At 38.7% G+C, this 15836-nt stretch overlaps 4 protein-coding genes across 9 annotated transcripts in view; 3 read left to right on the top strand and 1 right to left on the bottom strand.

The window, feature by feature from the left end:
• LOC112569649 overlaps positions 1–15836 on the bottom strand; it is a 117471-nt gene that overhangs the window by 34368 nt on the left and 67267 nt on the right. The window lies entirely within an intron of this gene.
• Positions 1880–4606, top strand: LOC112569646. The gene is made up of 3 exons (XM_025247506.1): positions 1880–2151; positions 2646–3004; positions 3177–4606. The coding sequence occupies exons 1-3, from the start codon at positions 1883–1885 to the stop codon at positions 3560–3562; spliced, it is 1014 nt and encodes a 337-aa protein (XP_025103291.1). The 5' UTR covers positions 1880–1882; the 3' UTR covers positions 3563–4606.
• On the top strand, positions 7797–14432 carry LOC112569641. 2 transcript variants are annotated; one of them, XM_025247492.1, is made up of 5 exons: positions 7797–8281; positions 9125–9481; positions 10303–10587; positions 10999–11292; positions 11782–14432. In XM_025247492.1, exons 1-5 carry the CDS (start codon positions 8203–8205, stop codon positions 12012–12014), a joined length of 1248 nt encoding a protein of 415 aa, XP_025103277.1. In that variant the 5' UTR covers positions 7797–8202; the 3' UTR covers positions 12015–14432. The 2 variants fall into 2 exon arrangements, with proteins under 2 accessions (XP_025103277.1, XP_025103278.1); XM_025247493.1 differs by having other exon boundaries at positions 7799–8281; positions 12955–14432.
• Positions 14827–15836, top strand: part of LOC112569639 — a 57970-nt gene continuing 56960 nt past the window's right edge. Inside the window, exons 1-2 of one of the 3 annotated variants that reach the window (XM_025247487.1) lie at positions 14899–14962; positions 15758–15819. The gene's annotated coding sequence lies outside the window, so the exon portion shown is untranslated. Of the gene's footprint in view, positions 14963–15757; positions 15820–15836 lie in introns of those variants that run through there. The other 2 variants (XM_025247486.1, XM_025247485.1) reach the window with 2 other exon arrangements.

Genomic DNA, 15836 nt, shown 5'->3' on the forward strand with positions numbered 1-15836 from the left:
ACAAGTTTTAATATACAGAGGGCGGCAACTGATCTTGTTTCATGTAAAGCAGGGATGCCCAACCTACTGCCCGCGGGCCATATTCGGCCCGCGACGAGGTGCCATCCGGCCCGCAAAACTTCTGCCCACAGTGCAGGAAATCGGCATGTTAGTAATCAAAACAAAAAAAAAAAAAAAAACGAAAAAAAAGGGAAGAAAAAGTATTTATCCCCACGTAGGGGCGTCTCCCAATCTTTTTTTCGATGGACGAACATTTCGATTCAGTGCTCCAACTTGGTGTCTCTACGATGCAGCCAGAGATTCAGAAGTTGGTTTCGGTAAAACAACTTCAAATATCCAACTAATTACTACATAATTAATGGTAAGTACAACTTGTTTCTAATAAAAATGGTATCTGGTCTATTTTTTTTTTTTTTTTTTTTTTTTTTGCGGTGAAGTGTCCCGCGACACGTCTGTCCAAAATGGATATGGCCCGCAGGCCGAAAAGGTTGGGCATCACTGATGTAAAGTATGATGGCGATCATCTGTACGACTTTAAAAGACCAATCTAAAACCACAGACAGCACTTATTGGCAAATTTTATTTGGAGTAGTATAAAACAATCTAGGCCTTCCAGCAAGGCTTAATAATCCTGTGGAACCATCTTTACAGCACACTGACAGCTATTTAGACATCACACCCTCAAACAGATTAGACATGGCCTACAAGATACTGTCACTCATAAATAAAATTAATAAAATTTAGACATCAAGTTCCTGTGAGTTCCGTCCCATATCGGAATAAAAAGAAATGAAAAGCCTGATAGACTAGCTAGACTGGCAGTAAAACAAAAACACAAACCGTTAAGTCACCACCATAAACATATCTTTTTCACCACGAGAGTTTAAAATGGACAAAAAACCAGTAATTACATAAGGATGGCAAGATAAATGTAAAAATAAATGCAAAAGTACTAGCAGACTGATTGATCATCATTTCACACTTTGATGCTCTTTAAAGTCAGACACGTGTGACCAAACCAAAACAGCAAGAATGAGGCTTAAGGGAAAATAGCTAACTAGATATAAACATTCTCCTTCTTGTTCATGTGGGGGTAGACTTAGCACCCGCATGTGCTGCTGGATGTAATGAAAACAAACCAGAAAGGGAAGAACTAAAACATATCTTAGGTATAGACTGGAACTAAACCTTAACAACTGCCTCAACCCACCGGGAGAACTCTGACACAATAAACTTTCATTAGTAGCATTCAAGCTCGTGAATTAAGGGGTCGCCACCTGTCTGTTTCTCTGCCTCTGTTCGAGTTTGTTAGAGAAAATCCTTGTCACACCCTAACGTCACCACTCGGTTACACTTGTATGCATTTGAAGATTGAAAACAGTTTTAACGTCTCTCTCGTAAATGATTCGATTTTGCTTTTGATTACAAGTATACATTTGTTTACGTTAATTAAAAGGACAAAAAAAGATGTTTTTTTAATTATTGAAATACCATCGACAAATATTGAATTGGAGCAAAGTAAAAAGAAATGCCGAGAAGTAAAAAACATTAATTTTGCATATTTTGCTGACATATTTTACTACATATCCCTGGCTGTTTGAACAAATGTGATTAAATATTATCATTTTTTCAAGCCATCTTAATTAATTGTTTTATAAATTCATTCAGGCTCTCTGGTCCGGCGACAACAGTTACTGTGCCATACACATGTCCTCCACGTGTGAGTGTCAAGACCCTGGGTCAGGCCGTGTGGTGTACAGGACAGTGCTACACTGCTGTAGTAACACTCTTCCCGGAGCAAGTTCACCTGCTACACACCGCGCCTTCAAGAGTCTTTGTCACCGGACCGGCCGGTACAGGTAAAACTGTGGTGCTGCTGCTGATGGCCATAGAGTGGCTGCGATGTGGTCACCACGTCTACATTGTCAGTACATGGAGGGGGAGTCGTGCAGCGAGCATCATGTTGTATCACCTGTTGCTGCAGACAGTAAACACACAACAGTCATCAGGTGTATCACACGGTCAGCTTCACCTCCTGCAGTATGATCTTCATGACGGTGAAGCCGTTATAAAGGCCGTCAACGACTTGTCACGGGCGGCGAGAGGAGGGAAGTTGTACGTCATCACTGATGAAGTAGAGAGTGAGTTGAGGTGAGTTGTACAGCGTGTGATGTAATGATAGACACACTGGTTGATGCTGTTCTAAAGTATTGTCTTAAAAATTAGTTGGTGCTGTTGATGTTTCCTCAACGGTTGAGACACCTGATGGAGCTGTTGTGTGGTCAAAATAGATTTGTTTTGAAGCATCGGCTGTTACAGATTGTGTTACAACATGTGTCATTATTGTGACATCACTTACTTGATGACATCATGGGTAACTGCAGGGCTTCTGCTTGAGCAAGAAATTGCGTACAGTACGCATTAAAAGTTCGGAGGACCCCCTCAATTTTCGTCAATGGGGTCCTCTTCTAATTTGGGCGAAGAACAAGGACCCCTTAAAAATCTGAAGAAGGGGTCCCTGGGACCCCAAAGAATTTAGCCTTAGCAGAAGCCCTGGGTAACGATATTAAACATGATACACAGAGTCACTCGATCATTCATGACACTACACAGTGTAACGCGTGTAACTACATTCTGTGTTACAGAATCAAGATTTTTGAATCTTTCTGCAACAAGCTGCTGACACGAGTTCCTAGTCTCCATCTTTGGGCGGCAGGTTGTTTCCCTGAACACAGACCTGCCGGTTTGCAAGTTAAACATTTAACCAGACCCCTCCGCTCTCCACCTGTCGTCGTCAAGGAAGACGATCAGGACCTGAGGATCACTAGAGGCCGTGATGTCGACCCGTACAGTGAGCGAGGTGTGCCCGACCACACAGACGACCTGTCAGTCACACGACTGTATCACCGAGGTCAGGGTCATTCAGGAGACTGGCCAGGTGACTGTGTCATGTGTGGTCGTGAGGTGGCCAGCTTCCTACACAGTCTCCGTGTTGGTGTTAAGGGTAGGTGTTTGTATTGTGTAGTCTTGTGTTGTTTACAGTTAAACACTTACTTGTGTGATAAATATCAAGCAGGTGAGAAGGAGTCTTGTAAATAAGACAGTGTGTTAGTCACGTGAGTCTGTCAGTTTACTTTATCACGTCATGATGCTATTGTTTATATCCATGTTGACAGAGAGCAGCACAACAACATCTACAACATCGACCTCTACCTTCGGCAGCACAACACCACCCTGTCTACAGTGGAGAGATGTGCTGGTGCTTTCCTGGCGTTACGTCAGTGATCAGTCGGGTGTGGTCACAGGACTGCAAGAAGCGGGTATCCCAGCGCGAGTGATGGAGGGTGAAGACATCGAGGACGCGGTTACGGCCCGCAGTGACTTGGTGTGGGTGACGAATGGACCTGTTTATGGTCTGGAGAGAAAAGTCGTCGTCTGTCTGGAGTACTCTGATTTTGATTCAATGAGTTTTACGGGGTTTTATCGAGACAGCGTTTGCTCTCCACGACTTGACCTCGTGTCCCGCAGTACGTCACAACTTGTGATTGTCTCCCCTGACTAGTAACAGCCTGAAGGGGACTGTCACTGTCACACCTTTTACCTGTAGTCCTTTTGTAGTCGTGTGTCTGTCTGCCATCAACACTTCAGTGTTTCTCCTTGTAGAAAATATGTTTCTACTTTTGTCGCATTTTGTGTAGTTAGTGGATTTAATGTGTTAGTCGGGTGGGGGTAAGGTTGCTTACAATGATGAAAGCAGTGAACTGGTCAAGCTGGCGGCATATCGGCCCGACCGGCGCGCCAAATGTCTGGCCGCCTATTGAACACCGGTGGCCAGTCGGCGATAACGACAACACCTGACGTAAGCGGCCAGCGAGTCAACCATAGCCAGGGGGAGACTATCGGGTAACAGCCCGACCCCTCGTTGTCCAGCTGAAGGCCGGGTACCGCCTGAGGCGAGCAACGCCCCGTCCACCTGCGTCCAGAGCCTTCCTCCACCTCCAAGGCCACCGGGAGGAAGTTACGCCCACCGGAAGAAAGGAACCAACAAAGTCTGGGGAGGGGCAGAGAACGTCACTTCTCCAGGTAGCGAGCTGGTGAGCGGCCACTGAGAGTCCGTCTTAGAGATCATAGAAGACGTTAAAGCCCACGTGGGGACTGAACTGTGAAGTGTGAATTTGGATAAGCAGGAATTTGTGAACTCTCGTTGAAGTCTACATAGGACTGAACTGTAACTTGTGAATAGTGAGCAGTGGAATTATTATCGTGAGAAACTATCAAGAAGAAACACCAGAGAGATAAGTTTCTTAGATTATGTCAGTACTTGTAAGCTATTCTTTTATATATATATATACTCTTTTGTTTAATTATACTCTTTCCATTTGTTCTGAAGTCTCTTTATTAAGATCGGCGCTGAATGCGTTGTAATTAGATGTGTGTGGGCGCATGCCAGATGATTGTACGAATGCTCCAAGCTAGCTATTGCCCACAGAGCCCCCATTCAGTCCATTACACTCCTCTTATACTTTCAGTCTATCACCTTGTCATGACGTCATGCAATGACGCTCTCACAATGATACTTGTAAGAAATAAATTATTTTAAAATATATTTTTTATCAAGTTTGTCTGTTAAAGGCGTGTGTATGTGTGGTAATGTGTCATAATGTGTGTGGGTGTGTCTATGTTAATATGTCATCATATCCGTAGGTGTGTCAGTCTACAAGTGTGATATCTGTGTCGATGTGTCTATAAGAGATTGTACACGTGCTGTCAAAAGGCCTCAGCAGACTGTAATATCAGTGCCGTGCACTAAAGTGTTTAATCTGATATTGTCTATTGCCAGTGGTAAACAAACGGGACAGAACTCTGAGTCTAAATACAGACATGAGTGGTTCATCAAAACCCGCTTCACTGAATTGAGAGATTAATTGATGTAAACACAACAAACACTAGCGGCTCACTTATACAACACATCTTACAAGTTTAACTGTTTGGCACAAACACATTCACACGATGTACAAATGTTCTTTCAAATCGCTTATAAATGTCTCCAAAAAGTTTCAGAGTGAGTGTTTTAGTAAAGATTGTTGTTAGTTTGAAACAGATACACACTGTTAAGTGGTTAAAATAGTTAAAAAGTCGTGTCACCCTCAGGCACCATGTTCCCATTGTTTCAACAAAGTGAAACAACAATCGTTTTGCAAGGAACTTCCCCCCAGAGTTACAATATAAATATATTTAATAACCAACACCAGCTATCAAATGAACAAATAAATATCAATGACAGAATTCAATATCATCGCCACAATCACATGACACTGTTACAGTTGGCCAACATCTTGTCACGATGACAGTCTTTCCCTCACAACACACTATACCCTGGCCGTGACATGTCATGACATGAAATCTCAGAATCAGTCTCACAGAAACTCAAGTGTTGACAAGCAAACAAGAAAACTAATGAGGAAATAAAAGGACGACGAATTGTTGTCTCAGCGGTTTGAATGTCAACAAACCGGTGACGTGCAGGTGCCCCAGTTTTTGTCAGCAAACTGATCTCGTCATATTAAAGAGAAGGAACAAACTTAATTTGTGATGACAGCACTGATCAGAAGAAAATAAACTTTTGTTACAAACGGTTTGAATGCTTATCAACATTAGCATATGAAGTATCTTGCAAAACTAATATGATTTCCATCCGCATTCACGCTAACATATAGCAAGATGCAAAACTTTGGAGGTCATTGTGACAGGTAACAGATTCACTTTACTTCATTTGAAGGAAAGTTAATCAACTCAATACTTACCATTCGTAAACTGAGTGTTGCCAAATAGTAGAGAATGTTTCTTGTGATTATTACTGCTGCTTTTTAATCTTTCTCTAGCCATCTAGCTCGATCTTTGTATTTCTTTCAAACCGAGATGTCTAGAAGTTTCTAGTTTTTCTTATTTTCCCATGCATAAAACACATTTGACTATAAATATAACCTCATCCACAGAGAAACATGAACTTAAAAGAATTGTAGACAAGTTATTAAAATTCCATCTCTCGCGTATTATATTCAAGGAGCTTAATGTAAAACCTTCCGTAATATATTGTAAAGTACCGGAAAAAATGTTATAGCAATTCACAAACAGTTTATGCAAGTTCATTATTATAAAGGGACGAAACTTTAATTTGTTAATATTAGCTTGGATTTATGCGAGGAAGCAGAAACAACACACACCAATTGTAAATGTGTATATAGATATGTGACCCTCCACGACGAATCGAGTCTTAACTCAGAAATTTGAGATTTGCCGAATTGCAATTTTTTTAAAAAGTCAAGGTTCTAAACTTTCTTTTGACACAAAAGTTGTTCTTCTAGTCCTAAAACTGAGTGAGTTATAAACGTTAGAAGTGTGAACATACAGTGGCGGCCATTTTGAGAAAAGCAGGTTGAAGATTAGCATCGAGATAACCCACCAGGTTTTTATATTTTCCATATCGTATCGCTTATTAGCAATGATGGTGTAAGTTTAGACAGTAGACATTTCCTGATGTCTTTCTGCTGACCTCTTTCTGTGCAAAGTGAAAATTGATAGGAATATATCTTTAATTAGAAAGTGCTTTTACCTTTAGTTTTACCTTGTCATTAGGAAACATGCAGGTCACTATAACTAGCTAAGAGAAAATATTGCTCATGTTTGAATGGTTGATGTTTTTAGTTAGCAAAAGTTTTGATATAAAAAGAATAAACCTTAGTGCCTGGTTCATTTAATAAATATGTCCATTTGTGTTAACTGCCTGGCTACAGCACAAAAACAACGACAATTAAGGTGACCAGACGTTTCGGGGGCGAAAGCGGGACACATGCCGATGATGGTGTCGTCACCGTCAAAGAACGCCGAAAAAAGTGATTTTTAAAGACAACCGGGACATTTGATGGACTTGCCAGAAAGCCAGAAAGCGGGACATTGGGCTTCCCGCCCGATGAGCAAGCGGGACACGAGGTCAAAAGCGGGACTGTCCCGCCTAAAGCGGGACGTCTGGTCACCTTAACGACAATGATAATTTAAACAGTATATACAGTATTCTGTTTTGGTATCACTGCTTCATTGGAATTTCAAAGATGAAACTTGTTTAAATCCTTCTTGTTTTCTTTTCAAATCGAATCAAAGCCCACATTTTGCAAAGGGTGCTGGTACCAGGAAGGAGATATTTCCTGATTCCTTCTTAAAAGAGAAAGATCATTTTGTTTTGAAGCAAGAACTCTAGTCACGCTCTACGATGACTTTCAAATTAGTTTTATATAGTATTAAGACTTCTTGGCTTTTTACCCAATCTTTTGGTTATTGAAATTAAATGAAAAATGAAATGATTTTATATAAAAACGAGAGTATGATTTAAGAGGTCAAATATCAACTTTGATACAGGATGGCGAGTCCAGTCTTCAGCCGAGTGCGTTCAGTTTGCCGAAATGGAATAGTGAAAATGTTTGATCACACCTTCGTGTTTGCGTAGGTAGTATATATTAAGGGAATGTAATTTATTTAAACCTGATCAGGTAAAAAGAGTTATTGTCGCTATTGCAGAACTCTAGATTGACATAGACACAAAAAACCATAGTAAACAAATACTTTATGTGTATGGTGATGTTTGTAAATATCTATCTTGAGATCGAAGGTGCACTCAGATTCGAGAAAATACTGCACTGAGTTTTTACTGTATTTAGAAAAGAAAGTAACCCCACTAACCGCGGTTTTTAGCAAGCTAATAAATTTTGTCAACTCTAGTATTTATTTCTTAACTTCACCTAAGTCACTTGAGAAAACATCTTCAAGGATTGTCTTAAAAATTTCCATTTTAGAACTGTTCATCCTTTTGCACGCCACCTTTGAAGCGGCAGAACTCACAGTTCAGACCACATTACCATCCACTTACTGAATGCCAAGGCAACATAATAAGCTGCTTATGCTCATGATGAAAGATTCTAACGGATTACACTTCTCAAAGTTTCGATTTCATATGTAGAATTTCCTGGCTGACTTAAGGAGGCTTAAGGGCTGATGGGATGGTTCCAACGTACCTAATTAGGCTTTAGTGGTGTAGCTTAGTAATAGAGAGATGCCCGAATCTTCTTCCTCAACGTGACAAAGTCTTGTCATTCGTGAGGCTGCTGGCATAAAGTACAGTGAATTTATTGTTGATACCAGGCTGTTGAAATGCAGAAACATTTGCTGTCGCTGCTTCTATGTCTTTTGCTATTGCTACAGAAGATGCACTCTTCAAGGGGATTCAACTGTGAGTTTTATTATCTTTATCTAAAGTTTACTTAGTGCTTTGATGGTAAAACTAATAAGGTATACTCTCCTATACGGAAACTCAGATCTTTCTCTGACAGCTCATTCATCCTCACTCGGTTCTATCAGTCCTTCATTTAAAGTCTCATCGCTTTTTCTTTCATCTCTTGGTTCCAAGGCCTCTCTCTAGGGAACAGGAACAGTCTTGTCTCCCTTCTTAATATCTGTTCCAAGATCAATGGAACCAGGCAGAGGGACTTGGCAGCCTTTAGTCATCAGCAAATTAATCCTCAGGAAGGTGTCCCGCATCCTCTGTATTTCTGATTATGTGTTGACATGTTAGCTCTCGCTCGTACTATTTCTGATCATGTGTTGACATGTGAGTTTTCACTTTTACTATTTCTGATGATGTGTTGCCTTAGTATCTATTCATTTGACTACTTTATCTAATTACAGCAAAGAGATACAATGAATTCACAATTCAACTACCAATACCCGACTCTTAAAAAATATTCATGCTACGAAGATAAAACATAATCATAATATATTGTGTCAACATTGCAGACATATCTTTTTCTTTTACTATTAAATGGATGCTTTTCTTTTGTGTAGACCACAACAGTTTAACTCATCCCAATACATTTTATGGTTACATTTATTTCAGAAAACACTCCCAATCCGTTAAATAGTAGATACGAGGACACCGTAAAGAGATGGACGTTTTCTAAACTGCGTCTTTTGAAAAATTAAATATATTCTTTGATAGATGACTATGAAATTCTAAATTGCCATTTACAAAATACTATTATATTTCGTTTTGTCTCTATTCTAACATTTGTTACAGGTCCCCTCTTGGAATTTCTCAACTTTAACTTAGACACCCTTTCTGTTCCGGAAAGCAGTTTTGTCAATCTAACATTCTGGCTGAACGACTCAGGATGTAAAAAGTCTGACTTTAATTATAGAGTTGAGGTACAAACCAAACTAGACATGGGCAGCTGGGAATATGATGGAAGAATATTTCAGACAAACCATTGTACCGAAGTAACAAGCACGTCTGTTGGTTGCCTCAGTGCAGCAGGTCCAGCAAGACTTTACAAGGTACTGAACCGATCACACGAGGAAATCGAGTGGACCTGGACATGGAAAGACTCTGGTGACATCAAAACCATGGAAAAGGGACTAAAACTTTATGTTTTATGTAGGTTTGTCTATGTGGATTATTTCTGCATGTGAACTTCCTATAACTGTGTTTGTCAGAGACCTTAGAACATATACCATATAACATGTAGCTGGTCCATGACTGAAATTACAGAAATATCTAGGCATAGATGACATGATTATCATGATAAAGTACGTTAGAATCGATATTCATTGCCACGGTATGTGCATCACAAGATATATACATATAGTACATTTTGTTTACCTTTACCTGGCATTGTAACAGTGGTTAGTATTGGAATGCACAAGAAGGAGAGCACTGCAAAGAATATATAAATAATAGTACACTTTCGCTTACTTTATAGGGTTTTCACTTTCATACACTGTTTGTGGTGTTTCTACAAGTATCCAGTCTCTGAAAAGCTGTTATAGCTTTTGTCTAACATGTATAGAATGTCCATTATGCATCTGAGTTCTCATACATGATCTTGAGTCAAGAATGGAATAATATCATGGATTTGGAAACAACATAAATATTGACACATGTCTAGGCGAAAAAAGATTTAAGGTCACAAGAGCCTAGAACGTGAACAAGATGGAAAGAAATAGAGTGTACAAAACTATACAGAACAGGAACACCACACAAAGAAAATGACCAGTCTCTATGGTAATGTGTAGCAATCCAGTATTATCATACATCGTTAGAGGATTATTAAGTGGGTTAGTGACAGCATTTAATTCTTACCTTTATCATAAATTATTTTCTGGAAAATAGTTGATATAACGAGGGCTAAGACCAAGTCAAGTCAATGTGTGTGAGTGCTTGCATGTGAAAAAATAAATATGTATTTATGTTTGCAGACCCACCAAGCGTAAAAACTCTCACTGTTGACGGACATGAGGTTAATGGTACTTACCTCATAAACGAAGGACAGAGGGTCAACATTTCTTGCTCGTTTGAGAAAGGACGTCCTCCTGCCGTTGTCCGCCTACTCGTGAAAAATAGAACTACTTTACAAACAGTTTCTTCGCAAGAAGGAAACCTGAACAAATCATTTGTATTCCATTGTGCTGATGACTGGCCAATTGTTAGCTGTGAAGGAAGCGGATCAACCTTTAATCGATCTGTGTCATTTCTTGTCAGGTGTAAGCATATCTAACTTCACTAATTTTTGCTTCGTTTACGGATTACTTGATTTTTGTTAATTGAGAGTGTATCTGTGAGTGTCGTCACGTGAAGTTATTGGCATCACAGAAATTGTACACTTTTTTACAACAAACTTTTCTGATGTCCATAGTGTCCAATAAATAGGAAACAAACCGAAAACAGAATTGTCTGAACTCAGCAGAGAAACAAAAGGAAACAGTATCATCCCACAAAATCTCAGAAGTTTTATAAATAATATAATGTAAGGATCCCTTGGTTTAAATTTGTTACTGGTCTGTGAGTGGTACTGGTAAATTCTGTGTGCCATTAAATTTTTTGACTTAAAAGTATTGATCAGTTTATTAAAGCATGCTTAAGATACTATATACGTTTTCCTTTTATTGCCGCAGGTCCTCCTCGATTCGTCAAAGAATCTGTGAAAATTGTCAGTTCTTCAGTTTATGAAGATGTAGAATTAGATGTTAAAGCTTACACAACGGCTGTCACTGGATGTGTCTTGACATCCCTGTCTTCACACAAGAACACTCAAAGACAAATAAACTGCTCTTTGAGTGGTAGCCCTCCTGATCTTGTCTTAAACTTCCGGCTTGACAATAACGACAGCAACATCAAGGAATGGATTTTAACTCTGCTCAGTGAAAGAGGTTCTGCAAGCATAACACTGAGCCCAAGAAAAGATTCAAGTAAGTACACTAGATGACATTTTTGACTAGCAAATACCAATCTTTAGTGTTAAAATGTATGCAAGATATAAGCATAATGTGAAAAGTAGATTAGGTAAAAGAGAAACAGATAACGAAAGGCCATGTACACAAAACCGAAATTTACCTGTTTTAAAGCCTTATCTGATATATTGCAACACAGATTGCTATAATGAAGCTCAAAGATAACTGAACATTAATCATAATTACAGCAACAGTTATAGAAATAAGAAACAAGGTGGTGTGTTATAGCTGTATTGTGTATTTAAACATATTTTAACATATAATGCCAAAGTTATAGTATTTTAAAGCTTGAAAAGTACATGGAGACCTATTCCTTTCTCTCTCACAAACACACACATGCGCTCTCTCTCTCTTTCATACAAGCATGCACAACCATGCACAAGTGGAGACCTATCCCTCAAACACACGCACACATAATTCAAGATCACATTTTTTGTGACCACCCAGAAAACAGGCAAGATTCGACCAAGCTTGGGCCACGCTTGGGAAAATCTTGTAACATTGGTTTGCCCAGCACCAAGCATCCACCAAGCAAGCGCCAACTTTCCCGTTGCGCGCGCAACGCGATCGCTCATTCAGCTGCGATGGGGAACTTGGAAAAAGCTTGGCGGAACAGTAATCGGCCAGGAATCCCGGTCACCAAGTTTGAGCCAAGCTTGCCGACATCGACTGATTTATGACTATCAAGACACGTTTTACAAAGCGCTTATTTGTAATTATTGTGTAGATTGTTAAATCACTTATAAATATATTTTATACTTAAAGGTTATCATTGTATCAAAAAATATAAAGTGTAGAGATATATTATCAAGAACCTTCACTCGCGCAACCTTTCGCTGACATGAATGATGTATGACTATCAAGACACGTTTTACAAAGCGCTTATTTGTAATTATTTTGTATATTGTTAAATCACTTATAAATATATTTTATACTTAAAGGTTATCACTGTGTCAAAAAATATAAAGTGTAGAGATATATTATCAAGAACCTTCACTCGCGCAACCTTTCGCTGACATGAATGATGTATGACTATCAAGACACGTTTTACAAAGGGCTTATTCGTAGTTATTATGTATATTGTTAAATAACATATAAATATATTTAATACTTAATGATTATCACTGTCTCAAAATATATAAATTATATACACAAGTAGCTATATTATCAAGAACGATCACTCTCGCAACCATTATTCGCATGTGTTCCGGTCACCGCCATATTTAAATATAAAATAGAGCGAAAATGCAATTACGTTATTTTAACGACAGGGATGTATCTAGAGGAGATAGTGTGTTAAATTTAAATGGGCTGAGTATGAGCATATATAGGCATTGGAAGGGTTTTTCTGCTCAAAGCATATTATTTTTGTTAGCATTAGATAGTTTCTATCTGTTAAAAAAACCACTGGATTGGGTGTGCCCTTATAATATTAAATGCACCTAATAGAAAACGCATGATCAATAAAAACAAAACAAATTGTAAACAAGTTATTTAGGTTGATATAGGCCAGTGTCCAATTAAAATGAAATGCAGTATTTTGAGTGAGGTAATAATATTTAGAAAAGACATGTAATTTGCTAAAGTTTCTTACAAAGTCTTTTCCTATTTATTTGCTAGGTTTTGATGATCAAAGATTTAAAGGATGTACCACATTATCGAGCTATTCGACGATGGAAATAAGTCTGCTGCCATCATGCCCGATGAATGACTAATCCCAGAGAGCACCAATAGATATTTCTGGCCTAGCTCTAAAGCAGACTCCATCTGGGTAAAAAACACAAAAAAGCCAGGCCCGAACTGAAATATTTTCCCCTACCAGAAGATAATTAAAAACTTTGTAGCTCATTTTATGTGCACAATTATTTTTAAGCTCAACAGTTTTTATATCATATATTTCAAGTTTTTATATCACGATTAATAAGTGGATGTAATCAGTTAATCAGTTCTTGTTAATACTGAAATCATTACATTAAATAGTTACAAGTTTCACAAGAAATGGCTCAGCTCTACGAAGACGAGCTCTTAGTGTTCAACTACGACCTAGGAATAAGTTGGTCGCAATGGAATCTTGTAATGAAGACGATTGTCTATCGCAAGAAAAAAACCAGAGATGACCGATGATACACCATCAGTGACAAACACGGAAAGGTAAACAAAAAGGCTCATAAAAAATGAATGTTTATATCAGTATCCGAAATTTTGCTTCTTGAAACTCATGCTCTTGAAAACTGTTAAAATTTCTGTTCCTCTGGCTCAAAACATTTATTTTCAATTTTGTTTTCATTCTGTTTTATGAAATAGCCCATGTTATGTGTGATTGTTTTAGTGTTTTTAAAAAAATAATATTACAATCCTAAGTTTTAAAAAGTACAAATTCATTCTCTCTTTTTTACTTATTTAGAAAATTCTTATGCTGTAAAGAGCTTGTTAAATTTGTGCCTGTGTGCAGGTGACTAATAGTGGGAAAAAAACTTGAGTATTGAGCTTGAAGGTGTTTGTACTTCATCCAGTGTCAAGTGTCCGGTCATACTACAGTACATGTTACAAAATGCTTTTTAGAAAAACCTCTATGAAACTCGATCAGTAAACTCTATGGAGTTAGGTCAATAATTGACTACAAGGTTAGTTCAGCCAGTATTCAGTATAATTTGTGTTCAGTCAAAAGTCGCAAACAACACAATAACGACAACAATGTTTGGTTTAGACAGCCTGTGTTGTGTTGTTGTCGTTGTATGCCAACAAATCGCACTAGTCTGTCCACATGAACCCTTACATCGCTTTGCCTGAATATTGACAATCTGCAAACTAACCATCTGGTCATAAGAGTGTAACATTTTTCTAATTATAAACACACCTCGCCATTGTGCAACGAACTGCCACAATGAATCATCCATGACTCATTAGAGATTTTCCCGCTGAGATAAACTTGCGCCGTGATGGTGGATGTGATTGGGCTTAGGCTGTGTGTCTGTAGGCTGTGCACCCCAGTGTCGCCATATCGCCCACCCGTGATCCATCGTCTGCTTTTACAGGCCACGTGTCTTCGTCCGTTATTACCGTTCATTGACTTCTCCATACCAGGCCTTCCTTTCATACAGCCAGTCACATCATTTAGCTCAGCATCCGGATATCTAGTCAGGACTTTTACATACCAAGTAGACTTTCACGTTCCCCGACTCGGTCAAGGGAGAAACCACCACAAGAATGAAAAATACATAGGTAAGACAAAACATTCTTTTTCATTCCTCGTTTTTATTGACATTTTCTCCTGTCCACAGCCCTGAATGAAACTGTCAGCCATCTCATTACACACACACACAGAGCGCTCGTCTCTCGCACTTTTCCACCTCCTTCTTCATTTCCTCTCCCTTTCACAGCCAAAATATACCTGCAGGTGTTTGACATAGTCTGCTGTTGACAATGGTGACATATCATTTCTGTCTAAACACAAGAACACACGAGCCTGACTATCTTCACACAAAATCTGCAGACAAATCGCCACAAAATCGTGTTCATGTTTTGGGAAAACCCGAGAGCATAGACTTTGACAGCAAACGTTTATAACCGACTTTATCTGCATCATTCCGCCATCTTGACATCCTTTTAATGACCAAAGTGACGAGAGGTAAGTCACATACTCTCAAAAATATTAGGTTTTTACCGTATCTCTGTTACTTAAAATAAAGTTAGGTAAGTGTTATTTCGTGTAGTCACACAAATGTAAGTGGAATGCAGCGAACACATTGAATACTTGAATACAGGGACACCACCACAGTCTAGAGAACCACAAGTGTTTCTGTCTTCAGTAATTAACTGTGTGAGCAGTAAGAGACAGTATGGACAATAATGGCCAATGTGATAAGTATTAGCAATAAAGAGCAGTCTAGCCAGTATCGAAGTGTACAGCAATACAAACACACCGTCTCTCGCATTCACACCTGATCGTTCACAAACACACGCACAATCACATATTTACTGTCCACATATTCCAGCTAATCTATCACAGTCATTGTCACTTATATTGCACGTCTCTTGCACTTCCTCACTTTATATCTTTTTATAAGACAATATTGACGTTGGAATGTGTGTATTATTTTCTTTACTATTGTTATTTACAATTTACGAATACTTATTCCTGTTTAAAGAAAAAATCTTTGTAGTTAACGGCTAAAATCTCTCTTTTTTGACCTGTAGTCATCTACATCTTTGCTATACGATATGGTTAATGACATATTTTATTGGTATAATATGACTTCAATTATTTACATTTTGCCATTTGAAATGGCTGTTCACTGTCAACCGACTGTCTAGTCATCATCATCTACACTGACAACATCGACTGAGCTGCCATCTGTAGCCAGTGTAGTTATTGTTTATTTACTTCATCTTAACGTTTTGCCAGAACTGAATGATGTTGTAGGTTCAGACACAAGTTGCAACACCCTGGGGTGACCCGTGTGGCGTCTCTTCATGGGGAGAGAGGTAGCAACAAGATTGTT

The sequence above is a fragment of the Pomacea canaliculata genome, linkage group LG7, assembly GCF_003073045.1.
Source record: "Pomacea canaliculata isolate SZHN2017 linkage group LG7, ASM307304v1, whole genome shotgun sequence".
NCBI lineage: Eukaryota > Metazoa > Mollusca > Gastropoda > Architaenioglossa > Ampullariidae > Pomacea > Pomacea canaliculata.

Excerpts from the sequence above, each read along its gene's own strand:
- LOC112569646 (XM_025247506.1), top strand. The coding sequence starts at position 1,883 with ATGGCCATAGAGTGGCTGCGATGTGGTCACCACGTCTACATTGTCAGT. Across the intron at positions 2,152-2,645 it reads GAAGTAGAGAGTGAGTTGAG|AATCAAGATTTTTGAATCTT; the intron begins GTGAGTTGTACA and ends TCTGTGTTACAG. Across the intron at positions 3,005-3,176 it reads TCTCCGTGTTGGTGTTAAGG|AGAGCAGCACAACAACATCT; the intron begins GTAGGTGTTTGT and ends CCATGTTGACAG.
- LOC112569641 (XM_025247492.1), top strand. The coding sequence starts at position 8,203 with ATGCAGAAACATTTGCTGTCGCTGCTTCTATGTCTTTTGCTATTGCTA. Across the intron at positions 8,282-9,124 it reads CTCTTCAAGGGGATTCAACT|GTCCCCTCTTGGAATTTCTC; the intron begins GTGAGTTTTATT and ends CATTTGTTACAG. Across the intron at positions 10,588-10,998 it reads TGTGTCATTTCTTGTCAGGT|GTCCTCCTCGATTCGTCAAA; the intron begins GTAAGCATATCT and ends TTATTGCCGCAG.